The sequence below is a fragment of the Lytechinus pictus genome, chromosome 14 (genome assembly GCF_037042905.1).
Source record: "Lytechinus pictus isolate F3 Inbred chromosome 14, Lp3.0, whole genome shotgun sequence".
Lineage (NCBI taxonomy): Eukaryota > Metazoa > Echinodermata > Echinoidea > Temnopleuroida > Toxopneustidae > Lytechinus > Lytechinus pictus.
The window spans coordinates 13,297,157-13,311,332 of NC_087258.1; the positions used below are offsets into that span (position 1 = coordinate 13,297,157).

Below are 14,176 nucleotides of genomic sequence, written 5' to 3' on the forward strand. Positions count from 1 at the left end.
ATCAGGTTATAATCCTTTATAACCACTGAATTCTGTGATTTCCATAGGCTTTGTACATAGGATTACCCAGTTATAGTCGGGAATAGATTCATGCTCACCTTGCTCATTTCATCACATGACATGCCTACTACATCCTTCATCAGGTTATAATCCTTAATAACCACTGAATTCTGTGATTCCCATAGGCTTTGTACATAGATTACCCAGTTATAGTAGGGAATACGCACCTTGCTCATTTCATCACATGACATGCCTAGTACATCCTTCATCAGGTTATAGGCCTCACAGATCAGCTGCATATCACCATACTCGATACCGTTGTGCACCATCTTCACGAAGTGACCGGCTCCATCCTCACCGACCTAACAGCACAGGATAAAAACGAAAACAGTGAACTTTTTTACGATGACTGTTTAAAGACGAAGTTCAGCCATACAAAGAATTTGAATAAATAGAGACAAAAATCAAACAAGCATAACCCTGAAAATTTCACTGCATTAGATATAAGAAAATTATGACATTTGAAAGTTTTGCTTCCTTCTCCAAAATAGTTTACATGTAAGTGCTCATCCTGGGTCCCATAACACAAAGGTTAGCGATTAATCGCACGCTTGTTTTTTTTACAATTGATTGTAAGTTGTAGTCAATGCAATCAATCGTTGAAAAATGTTCTACGACCATTGCTAAGCTTTGTGTTACGGGCCCCTGGTCAAGGACATGATGTGATGGCAGATAGGCTATAAGGATAGTTTCCTTCATAGCACATGCTTCATTGAGAAACTACATTACGTCCAAGGAAAACACAAACAGTGGACATTTACAGTCCTGTTATCACTACAGCACGTTTGAATGTTGTGAGGTGAGATTTGCTACATGTAAGATCACATGTGGAGAAGTCAAACAATCTACTTCATTGTTCACTTTTAAAAGATTGAATTCTGTCTTCTATTCTCTTTTTCATATGGTCCATTTAAATGTACTCTCCAGAATCATATATACATGTACATGTAATGTCAAAAGTTCTTTACAAAGTAAAAGCTAAGAAGAGCAACTAGGTTATTAAAAAGCATGAATAGATATGAAAGAATTCAAGGTTGCAGCAGTACTTACCCAATCGCAGCATGGCTCGCTGCCCACCTTGGCTGAGATCCCCTGAAAGATATCCTTGATGAAGGGCCATGCTTTCGGGGAGCCTCCAGGCATGAGAGAGGGACCATAGCGGGCACCGTCTTCTCCTCCGCTTACACCGCTACCAACAAACAGCAAGCCCTTCTCTTCCAGAGCCTTCACTCTCCTCTAAAAACAAAATTTAAACATGGAAGATATATTAAAGTAACGGATCTGCAAAGAGTTGATGAAAATAAATGGTGTTGTTTTAAAGAGCACATACAATGTCCGAAGATGCTTGTGGCCCTTGCAATAGATTGCTTGTATATAAAGCAACACATATAGCACAAAACAATACAGGAGAGTAATGGAGTTTGGGAGTGGTTTAGGATTAATTGGTCTAGCAGTATGTGACCTCTGCCAACCTCTGACCTACACATTTTCTGATTGCCATGATGATGTATTCAATAAATATTTTATTAAACATCCATATAAACAACTCACAACAGATGTACCAGAGCAATGCAGGGATATCTATGTCTGTTTTAGAACATTGCAATGACCAAGATAGCCATAGAACTTCACAGACAACTCCACTTAGGACACTTGAGCAGTGTATAGCAAGTGTGATGTTGGTGTTTGGTTCCTTAGAAGAAGACGAGATGTGCTGTGTTGAAAAGGAAAATGGATTGGAACAACACAGACTTGTGAAACAGGATCCAAATCAAATTCCTGCTTCAAAGACCGAGGTTTCTGTATGTTGTATCAATTGGGAAGACGTTACAAGCGACTGGCTTGAAAGTCTAAATGCATCTGTCATCCTAGTTGCAGATGTGACATACGATTCAAGAATTCAACCAGCCTTGTTCTCGGTGCCCTGCGGTGTGGACCAGCTAATCAGCATAGAAGTGCTTACATCTAGAGCTTTGAGCTCTAAGATTTCAAATTACATTGATCTCTGAGCAACACATTGTTTTGTCTGGAGGGGGGGGGGGGGGGTGTATTTGCTTATAGCTTGAACTCATAACTTTAAATTTTGTTTTATGTCTATTGTCTAGTTTTCATTACTTTACATTTTGTTTAATGTTGTTCTTTTCTGCTTGTTAATGATGTTTATAATACAGTTTGATCTATTTTATTACGTTCTGGACCCCTAGACAGAACAGAGTGGTAATAACTACCACTCTGAATGGGCAATCCAGCCATTCATATGTATTCATTTTATTTTGTAATTATATCTGATGTATTTTGTTTGTATTTTGCATGTTTTTATGAATGGAAAATAAATATACAATACAATACAATACATACATGTACCTTCAACCATCCTCTGCAAAGATACATGTACCTATAAACTGTTCCAAGATAGAATTGATAATGCTATCTTGGTTTCTATGGTGATGACCTCACCTCAACATCATTTTTTCCACTACGATAAGACCTGCTCGATACAGATATTGAGACTACCGCAGAAAAGATGATCTGTGTATTCACTTTGATGGCTGATAAATTAAACGTTTCCATGACCTTGGCACTTCCACTTAAAATAGAATTATTTGCTTCAGCAAGAAACTGATCCACAACTCAACCCAAGTGAGGTGAATTGGTACCAGGCAGGAATGAAAAATGAGGGGACTGTTTCCCTAGTGCAGAGAGCGAGCAATTTGTGTTGCTGAAGTTTCTCCTTTTTCATGGATGACTAGAGTTAAGAATACTTTTAGGAACTAGTATTGTTGCATGTGAATTTGTGATCATTATGAATTGACTTTTGTGCAACATTGAATTATGGCTGTTGGTGAATTTTTTAGTTTCATGAAACTTTCGATGTTTCTTATCTGTGTAAATACCACGTATAACTAGGCAACCAGACTCTAAATCAAGTAAACATGGTGAAAATACTTGGGTGTCCTTGTCCAAACAGACTTGAGCATAATTCCCACCATAACTATTAAACCCGCCTTCAGATCCTGGTTGCCGAATCCTAGACAGAACACCAAATCACTCAGAAGAATTGCTCCCTACAATCAGATCAAATGCAGGACACAAAGGTATAAACCTAGCCCAATTCTATATCTTATCAGCTTATTGAATGAAACGTAAATCGATGATAAAGATAATTTGGCTGTTATGCTCTCAATCACTATCTCTTCCTCCATCTTTTGTTTCTATGCATATTCCCCTCTCTCTCTCTCCATTCCTCCCTCTTGTTCCCCCTGGTCCCTAGCTTAACACCAGCTTTAATACGCACCTGACTGTCTTGGAATTCAGAGTTTCCACCATCAATGATGATATCACCTTTCTCAAGGAGAGGGACCTATGGAGAATTAAACAAGACAAAGAAAAAAAGAAAAAAAATCATAAGTGAATGTACAAGTAACATACAGTATTAAGAAAAACAAAACATACAGTACTCAGAATGTACAACATACATGTATGGCATAAGGAATTAAAAGAATTGTACATGTACAAATAATAATATTTACATACATGTACTCAGAAGAGAGCTACTGTATAAAGATAACTCTTTGACTTTTAGATGTGATCATGCACATGGAAAGGTTAATTCAAGTCATTGGTGAAGAATAATCAAATTTGGAATGTTGCAAAATCTGGAGAATCCTTCATTTATTTATCAGTTTATAATTTAAGTGCTTTTACTTTTAGACAATTTTTAAAATCATGTGCAATCTTTAAAACATATTTTTCTTTTACAGGTTAACAGAACCCCCCCCCCCCAAAAAAAAAAGGAAAAAAAAAGAAAAAGGAGTAAATGATAGGTACCTGTGTGAGAATTTCAGAACAAACTATTTTTCACAATGCCGCAAACTACATGTACATGTACAGTACTACCAGTACGGTACAATGCAATTGTACCGATTGTAACTAATGCATGTACACGAATGGCACACAATATTATCAGCTTGGACATAGTGGCAGTGACACAGCAGAAATAAAGTCAACTTCTGATAAACATAAAACTATGAAGCATATGCCTACAAGGGATATACATGTAACTATTCAATTCTTCGGACATTGACCTTTGCTTTTAAAGTGAACTGTAAAGTTCTAGACTGCAAAGTAAATAGTCTTGAAATTAAATAACTGTCTACCTTTGTTTGTACAATGCTCTTGAGCAAATTACAAAAAAAGCTCACTATGGCGTGATTAAGGAAACTACATGAGCATGATGTATGTTCATACTTTACAGCAAATACTGCACAAGTTGTCTTGATGAGGCTCCACATGCTCAAAAATGACTCAAACCTGAATAATTCTGGGCCCTGTCTTACAAAGAGTTACGATTGATCCAATCAATCGTAACTCTTTGGAAATCCATCAGTGTCATAATTTTTTCTACAGGAAATTTGCAAACAAAGGAAAACACATCAAATTGTCAAGAAATCAATGACTTTTATGGATATACATGTACATTCATATCTAGAATAATTTTTGAACAAACATGCATTTCACATGTTGACTTTGCTGGCTTCCCATAGTTGCGATTGCTCGGATCAATCTCAACTGTTTGGAAGACGGGCCCTAGATCTAACAAGTTAAGAAAATAAATCAACTGCTACAGTATGTTCATGATTTGATTCTATACATGTACATGTAGAAATCATAGCTCCAGTGTGGGAATGCAAATAGCACCATCTCAATTCATTTGTCAAATGTCTAAGGGCATTCAGCAATTATTATGAATCTTTCCTTTATACATTTCATGCTTTCATTAATATTTCACTCATATATGCTGGACTTCCCCCTTTAAGTTGCTGGTACATGCACATTTCTATTTCCAATTACAGGCAGGTACCATGTTTGCTGATACAATTACTGGGTAACCCAAAATATTTCACACAAATTGAACAAGGTCTCAAGCAATTTTACAATATATTTTGTACATTGAAATGCCATTCATATCAGTTCGAAGGCCCGTATTCTGAAGTCAGGTTTAACTTAGACCACGGTCTAACCCTGTGCTAAATTTATGGGGAACCAAAAATTAAAAAACTCTATTCATATTGTATATTTCTTGTTTACTATTTTGTTTCATTTTGCTTTCATAACGAAGAAAAATACTGTACTTCAGTTATCATTCCCAGACAATTACAAACAATTTGGGTGCCATGAGTTGACAAATTGAATGTGAAATGTATGGGATTTGTGCTCCAAATGGCTCTCCATACTTAAACCACGACTATAAACCAGGGTTTAATTTAAACCAGAGTTCAGAATACGGGCCATCATGTTTTTTACACTAACAGAATTAGGGTTCAATTAAGATTAAATAATGAAAAAATTTCTATGAATTCAGAATAACTCGCATAGGGATGCAAACTTTTATGTAAGGTAGGTGGAACTTTGGCTCCATGTACATGTACGCATGCAGATTTTGCATGAGAGAAATTGTAATACTACCGGTATATGTTGGTGACCATTTTCACAAGTACTATCTCCACAGTAGTTTGGCAGGGTCACGCATCACTGAGCAATCTTTTATTCAAGTTATCTTTTTTCCTGTTGCATACAATACAGGTTTCACTATTTTGCTATACCCAGGCCAGTGATTTCAAACAAATATATTGTTTTACGAAGCAAGGTCATCAGCTACAGTACAACGGCCTTGCCAATTTACTCGACAGTATATCTAGAAACCACTCTGCATACTGTAAAACAACAATATATTTTCCAAGGAGACATATCAAACTGACAGACAATGTCAGTATTCTTTTCAGACTAGTACGTACAATATTAGACACAACTCACTTTGCTTTACTGTTTATGACCATGTAAGGTGTTTTTATTTTTCTATGTTAATTCAATAAATATTATTCGAGTTATTGTGCGGAAACCAACTCGCATGTTTAATAAGCTGTGACTTTCGACCTGCGGACTCCGAATTCGAACTCATCCTGTATTTTGTTGTCATCTTTTTGTACCTACACACCAAAAAATTTTAAAAGCCATTAAATATTTTTCGAGTTATTGCCTGGAAACCAAGTGGGGGGACGGACGGACGGACAGGGGCAACGCTTAATGCCCCCTCCGGACTTCGTCTGCGGGGGCATAAATATGAAAGCACTTTTTAAATATTTTCTACAGATACAACCAATGGGAAAATTGAGGTAAATTACAAATAAGTGGAAAAATAGCTATCCTCATTCATGGAGTCGAATGGGTTTATACCACAATAAAATAAATGTCCCGAAAATAATAGTTATGCTAACATATAAAACTGGATTGAATACAATTTTATGTCCATATATCAAAATTCTAAATTCATAAGAGCAACTGTTCTCACCAGTTTATCGATGAAGGCATCTACAGCACTTCCGGCCTTGACAAGCATCATGACCCGACGAGGTTTCTTGAGTTTGCTGACCATGTCTTCAAGCGACTTGGCTCCTACAACCTTGGTACCCTTGGCTTCATTCTCCAAGAAACGATCGACCTTCTCGACGGTACGGTTAAAAGCGCATACCTGAATTCATGAAAGATGATTTCACATTAATTTAGTTTTTTTACTGCATTCTCAAAGCAACGATCGACTTCCAGTATGATTGAAAAGGGATGATCTGTGGACCATATTCAGGATATGGTCTGTCTGTAGCTTTCTGATGTATTCAATCACTACATTTTCAAGAAAAGTACTCAAATGACCATTTAAAAAGAAAAAAATGAAGAAATTACTGAGAGAGTGCACTACACGTATATATCCCAAGATTTTACCATTCGATTTTTGTTTAAGAATCAACAGCCCCCCAAAAAATGAGCGACCACTAAACTTTTGTACATTTGAAATCTTAGAAAAATCACATTATTGACCATGTACATGTACCAAAAATGCTTTAGATCTGCTTCATGTCCCTGTTACAATGTATATTGATTTGATTTCTTCATTTATTTGAATCAATTAATTGCGTATCCCCCTGGGATTTACATTTAGATATTATTCATAGTAAAAAAACAATAGCCTCCCCTGAAAGAAAAAATATCAACGGTAAAATGAACAGAAATATTTACATACATGTACTAGAAGGAAGTTAAGGAACCTTAAAATTACATGTATATCAACTTACCACAAAGCCATGATCGTTCATATTGAGGACAAGGTTTTGGCCCTAGAAATGAAGCATATACATGTACAGGAAATATATTAATATTCAAGAACAAACCCCATAAAAGTCCACTTTGCATGTCAGATTTGGTTGTTGAATACATACAATAAATAATGCTTAATATCTAGCAGAATAGCAGAAATCGTTTTTCTGTCATCATTCATTAAATATATTTCTGTTTTCTCATTCATTTTAATTGGAAGCAATGGATATTAACAATACAGTACATGTACATGTACATGTTAGATTTCAGAGATAAATTATGAAATTTTGAGAAAATACATACATATACACTCAATAATTGGGCACATTTTAGGCTGGAAATTTTCTTCTTGGGGGAGAAAAAAAAATTTAACTCACCATGACGGCCAAGCCAATGAGGGCAATATCAGCACTGAAAAAATAAATTAAGAATAAATCTATAATTTTAATTACAGGACTTGCTTTTCAATCTATCCATTTACACTGGAACCTTTTTTTTCATCAAAGGATAGTACAAATGTCATGACTGTGGGAGAATTTCAGGGTTTAAGAACTAGCTGGCATTTGGAAAAATTAAGTACTAAATTTGTACAAAATCATAAACAAATGTTTCACAAATCTTTGAGTGCTGGATTTCAACTAAAAAACAAAATGTGTTTAATTTCTATGAGTAATGTAGTGATATTCTTGATATGGACTGGTATTTCAAGCTTTTAAAGATTGATTTCTCACAACAACACATAATGACACTTTCACACTTCATACCAGAAAAACACAGTATTAAACTTCATGAAAGCGTCTTTTTTTTCTGAATCATTAAATCAGTTGATATGCACTGCACCTCCAACAAAATGCTCAATTAATTTCTGGAGCAGGGCATAAACATATGATGCTGCAAGACCAAAGTCTGCATTTTTAAAGCATTATTCAAACTCGTCATTAGATAAATCAATTTAAAAGGATTTTTTTTAATGGATGTCTCCCTTTCAGCATTGAAAGGAACCAGGAAATGGTCCATTTTCACAGGTGCATGCAGTGTACCTGTTTGGACTGTTTGCTAAAGCACAGTCACAGTGCAAGGTGCAGCGTGCATGCTAATGAATGAGGCTTCAGATATCTAGGCGCAATCTTTAATCAGAAAGGATCCATTGCAGATAAATCACTACCGCTTTCAATTTCAGCTGCAATATCTAAATTTGCCACAGGGGTAGTGTGAGAAGATTGTGCATTGCTGTACGGTAATTGAATGTACAAACATTTGACTGGACAGCGTGTTTGGAGAGGAATTCATTTTCATGATGGTGGGTGGTGTTGCTATAACAACTTGCAATAATGCATTCCATAAAACAATCAACCATTATTGATAACCCTTGTTTTCACAAATTTTTACTGTATAGAGTTTTTGAAAAAGATATTTTTTGCATTTCATTTTAAATCTGTACAGTAATTTGTTGGTTTTGGGCCAATTTCTTTTTTTTATAACTCATTTTTTGCTACATAGTGGAGATGACAAACTTCATGATGTACAGCCAGGAGTAGTGCTAGCTCCACCTTCCTCTCTCCTTCTAGACACTGTACCAAGTACTAGTATTATAATTTTGTCTCGGAAAGCCAGTGGCAGACAGCAGCCACTTGTATTCATGGTACACATGTAGTATTTACAGTTACGTACATGTACATGTACCTGTATTGTAGGTACTTTAGACGTGCATAAATTCCTGGTGACTTTAAAATTGCAAGAATGCCCTTCATAAATTAGATTAAAGTCTCCATTAACATTCTGAACAGCCAAACACCTCACTCACTCTAACAGCGGATGCATGCACAAATTGATGCATGAGAGGACTTGTAAGTAACATTTGGCAGAACCATCCTCCAACATTTGAGACAGTTAAAGACAAACACAAAACAAACAAACAAACAAACAAAAACAAATGTTTAAGACAGTAGCTACAGTACAGCATATATGTACAGTGTATTTCAAGGTTATTTATTCAAGGTTTCCCTGCGCACAATAACATTTCAAAACTTTTCATTTCACTGTTTATTAAAATTAAAAATTCATCAGATTAACTTAACTGTACATGAAGTGAAATACTTCATTGTGTCATATTCAATACTTTTGTTTGTACTGCAGTGTATGCAGGCAAAATAATATTTGGGAAACATTAATCGATAGGGGATGGAGAGAGAAGCACTTAAGAAAACACAAAACAAGTGATGTGAGAAACATACATGTACTGTAATGACAGTACAATTTTATATGTTGTTACCATGACAACACATGACCCAATACATTACAAATGTTGCCCAGTCCTCATCACTCCAAGACAAATGCACAAGCCAACTTTCAAAGTCTCATGAACACTGGTATCTATAGTCTCTAATGGGGCAATGCAAGAAACTTGCGATCAATTGCAAGTCTATTTTCGTTCCCAATATCAAGCATATGCCATGCAATTAATTGCAAATTTGCGATTGATTATGCTATTAAATCTGCTTCATGAAACAAGGAGTGTAATCTGATTCGCCATAGTTAAAGGTGATCAATCAATTGTAAAATTGCAACAGAATATTTGGGATTAATTGCAAAAATTTTCTTGCAACACCCCTTAGCCTAATTCATTTTACAGGATTTTCCCTGATTTACATACTTTCTGTCATAATTTTATGCTACCACATGTGGCAAAATAGTAATCCCCATGTTTGAAAATTGTGTCTTGCATGCCTTATTATTGGCAATATTATCGCTTAATTTACAAGCGATAGTGGTACTTGGCAGATTGCCTAAGGTGCATACAGTACTTTGAAATGGAAACTGGAGTTGTCAATAAAACCTTTTGAAAATAAAGGGCAATATTTAGATTTTGAAGACTGTTATTTCAACTGATCACACATACACAGTATATGAAAAAAAGACTTTCAAAACATAATCATCACTTTCTCTTTCACTTTTTAACCAACTTTGATAGAATTTGTTTCAATTGCTTTTTTTCTATCATCTTTTTAATTATAAAACCAAAACTGATTTTCCCAGGGTTTGATTTCCTTTAAAAATCAATTTCTTCAAAAATTTTCTTGCGGACATGACTCTCATAAAGGAAACCACAACCAAACAGTAGTAGCTAAAATTTGGGGGATTCATGAAAACAGGATGCAAACAAGAATTGCAAAGAAAAGGGTGTAAATGACTTCCTGGTTGCATGCACTGAATGTACAACGGCATACAAATTACTTTTTGTAGAACATGGATGAAGACTCAAATAATTTGGAGTGAAATTTGGGACTATCTACAAGTTTGTCCATATCCAGAGCTAAGACGCACTTCTTCATGTTCTGTACATAAAACAGACCAACCTGCTTTCGTGACCACATCAGAAGTTTGGTTTCCCTTGAACAGTATAAATTTCCCATTGTATTACAAAAACCAGTCCAAAAAGACCACTTGATAAAGATCACATTTGATTTCTCCTCTCCCATGTATGGTCTAAATAGACAGGTTTCACTGTACTGGTAGGTATTTCATAAAGCTGTTTGTAAGATATGAATGACTTTACGCGCGACTAGTGATCCTTTCTTGAGCTGTGTGACATCCCTATGTAATTGATTTAGGACCTAAGAACATGTTCCAGTCATGCGGAAAGTTGTGCGTAACTTTACGAACAGCTTTATGAAACACCCACCAGGATCAGTCACATGTACATGTATGTCTATAGTACTTTTAATAATGATATGAAATGGTTGATGTGGCAGGTAAACCCGAGTAGAAGATTAGAAGTACATCAGTAGTAAAGTTCTATTAAAGCCTATACGTGTGGTTCTGCGGGGAATAAAGTATCACATCCCAAATTTTGTGTGACAGATTTTTACATACATGTAGGACTGATAGCTTTACTCTTGTGACCAAAAATGCTAATTAAAGTTTGTTTTTAAAAGCAAAATTGGCTGTTCTAGTCAATGGTCTCCTTATTAGACACACTCAGTGCATATTTTCCATTCCAACAACCAGACAATATTTTTTTTCAACTAATATTCATCACTCTGAATGCTCAAGTGCTTAAGGACACAACATTCAGATTGAATAGTTTTTAGTAAACCAGTCTGAATTCATCCTACATTGTACATGTATTGCAATCAATGGATATCACTGTTTCCTGCTTGAGCATAAAAAGACATTTAGACTAGAGTCATGGGTCAGTAATTATCGCGGCCATGGTGTTGTTATCAACAATTGAAATGAAAGCAGAATTTGTCCCCTCCTCGTAAACAGTTGCTGAACAAAAAATGAGGAAGTGAAGGAATCTATAGTTTGGGTCTATGATAGGAATTTCTTTTCAACTCATTTGCATTTAATGCAGCTTAGCATGTAAATGTACAGTACATGTAGATCTGACAAATGCTTTTTCAAAGCAGTAATGTGGGGCTTCAAACAGAGTCCTCTTTAAATAGTTGCCTGAATACTTTGTATGGAAACCATACATGTACATGTATGTATCTAGTTTTCCTACATTCATATACATGTACATGTAGCTTGTAACTTTCAGGTACCGATACGAAAGATTCACCAAAATTTGAAAACAAATTCTCAAGCCCCTTCCTAAAAACACATACATGTAAAGCACAACAGAAAGCCAGCAAGTCAAATGCCCAATAATGTTCTAAAATATTAAACTTATATCCAGCAAATTTAACAAATTCTGGAATCAGCCTACGATTTGTTTTACACCTCAGCAGTGATTCTAATTTCAACTGTATTTGAGCACCTTGTTGCACAATCTAAAGTTTTGAAATATGTCCAAAGGAAATACTTAAAAAGGAGAAGATAAACATGTATGCACTACTTTGCTAGAAATAAAACAAAATCCTATTTTGCTAGATTGTAAATGTTACATGTTTAATACAACAAGTTGCAAAATGTGATCAGTCATGCATGAATAATTATAATGGGATGATGCATATTTTCAGACCTGTCTGTGATAATTAAAGTGCTGATGATCATACTTTTCATAGCTTGTAATTTTCCTGATGGCTCTCACATTTAATTAATTTGAAAATTGGTATTCATATTACAAATATTTTTGGATGAAATAAATTCTTATGTTGCCTCATTGAAGGTAGAATCAAATCTAATAATTTCTGGTCAAAATGAGCAAAGCCAACTAAAAATCTCAGAATCTTATAAGTTATAATATCAAATGAACATAAAAAATCCTCCAAACTCTGAAAAAATCAGCCATGATCACTGAGGCATTGGAAAATACCCTTCAATGACCAGTCCAAGAAAAGTCTGACATTCATATTAATTTTCATGTACATGTAGCTGGATACAAAGGCTTTACACATACTTTTCTCTTTCAAACTATACAAAACTCATTATAGGATAGCTTTATTTTCAATTTCAAACTTTTTAATACTTGTAGTTCATTCTTTATTTTTTATTTTAAAGTGATGTAGACACTGCATGTACAAAAGCATCCCTGAATCCTTTTTCTTTGTAGTGCATTCATAGCGCAAAGCTTAAGTCTGTTTTTTATGACAAAAGCATGCAAAGATTATAAAAACATTGGACTTATTCTCACGTTTCCTCAAAAACTTTTTGTCTAGCATGGGGTCCAGCATTTCGAGAAGAAAAATAAGATTTATCACTTTTATCAGTATATGGATTTATTTTAAAACTTGATTTTTACCATCTGCTGGCATGAAATGGTTTTTCAAAACCTTCTAAGTTGTAATTACATGCAGTTATTTTTCAATTTCAATTTTTTTTTTTTTGGGGGGGGGGGTGTGCAAATGAAACAACTTAAATATAGGCCTACATGTACGTGCAAGTGACATTACGGTAGATATCTAACTTGTGACGAGCGCGAGTAGGAGAGCAACGTCATTATTGTCGACACTAATTAGACAGGAATAACCGTCGTTTCTGGGGATTAATTCAACAATTTCTGACACTTTACTAGTGAGTGAGCCAACGCAGTTCAGCGGAACAACCAAAATACAGATTACAGAGACTGAAGCTTTTGGTCTAGTCTCTAGACATTAATGTGCTTTGATCTTATTCTTACTCTTCAAACCCCTCCTCAAGGATCCTAAGCCAAGGTCAAACATGGATGAACGGGAGAATAGCATGTCATAAAACATTCCTACATTTTACAAGAATAAATTTGCAGCATGCTGGTCATCGCCGCGCCGAATCCAATGGCCTGGCGCTGACCCTGGGAAATTCACAGGATGGAAGGCCAGCGAGCAATCCTCGCCAAAGTTCCACACCCCCAATCATCCGTTTTATTTTACTATTAAAATTGAAATTATAAATGCTTCGAGTTGATTGAATCATATTACCCTCCCCCTATATATCTATTTTCTTGAAATTGATAAAATAGCACTTACACTGGTTCAGCCATGGTTGATTTTGGAGAGATTTTGCCGTGGTACAGCCGAAGTCAGACGAGATACCGGAAGCAAATGAAATGCGGAGATCTCGAGAGCTAGAGCAACGGACGTCGTGACTGGTGCCGGTGCAACGTGTGCAGTGCATGCAATATAAAGTATGAGTGGGTGTGTGATGCACATGTGTGCTTCACGGGATTTCCCCCCAAGACTTTGAAGGAGCTAGGCGGGGAAGGTGGGGGGGGGGGGGAGATTTCCTTGGCATTTCCATTTTTACCTCAATTTTCTCGGGTTAAAACAGAAAACCTTGATTCGATCACCTTCGATCATCATCACTATCACTTGAACCAGGGGCGGCGGAACGTATTTCGTTGGGGGGGGGGGGGTGGCAAAGCCAAGAAAGGGCATTTAGATTTATGTCAAAATGGGCATTTTCACCATGAGATTATATTATGTGTGAAGAAGTTAACGTGTATTTTGTAGTAATAAAGATTAGCAAAGATTTCTGATTGATATTTAGGTATTTTCCGCGAGCGATCGAGCGGTTCGAAAAAAAAAATCAAATCTGATCGAAGCTG

General features: G+C 35.8%; 1 protein-coding gene and 1 pseudogene across 1 annotated transcript in view; one reads left to right on the forward strand and one right to left on the reverse strand.

Annotated features, from left to right (window-relative positions):
• The window catches only part of LOC129275840 (6-phosphogluconate dehydrogenase, decarboxylating-like), a 28,453-nt gene extending 14,681 nt beyond the window's left edge, over nucleotides 1-13,772 (reverse strand). The window contains exons 1-7 of the mRNA XM_064109773.1: nucleotides 13,599-13,772; nucleotides 7,587-7,620; nucleotides 7,188-7,229; nucleotides 6,410-6,589; nucleotides 3,356-3,421; nucleotides 1,111-1,296; nucleotides 228-362 (exon numbers count right to left, since the gene is read on the reverse strand). Coding sequence (XP_063965843.1) covers nucleotides 228-362; nucleotides 1,111-1,296; nucleotides 3,356-3,421; nucleotides 6,410-6,589; nucleotides 7,188-7,229; nucleotides 7,587-7,620; nucleotides 13,599-13,612 — 657 coding nt within the window. The 5' untranslated portion in view covers nucleotides 13,613-13,772. The remainder of the gene's footprint in view (nucleotides 1-227; nucleotides 363-1,110; nucleotides 1,297-3,355; nucleotides 3,422-6,409; nucleotides 6,590-7,187; nucleotides 7,230-7,586; nucleotides 7,621-13,598) is intronic.
• LOC135156700 (uncharacterized) lies at nucleotides 1,316-2,588 on the forward strand (annotated as a pseudogene).
• Nucleotides 13,773-14,176: the final 404 nt, after the last annotated feature.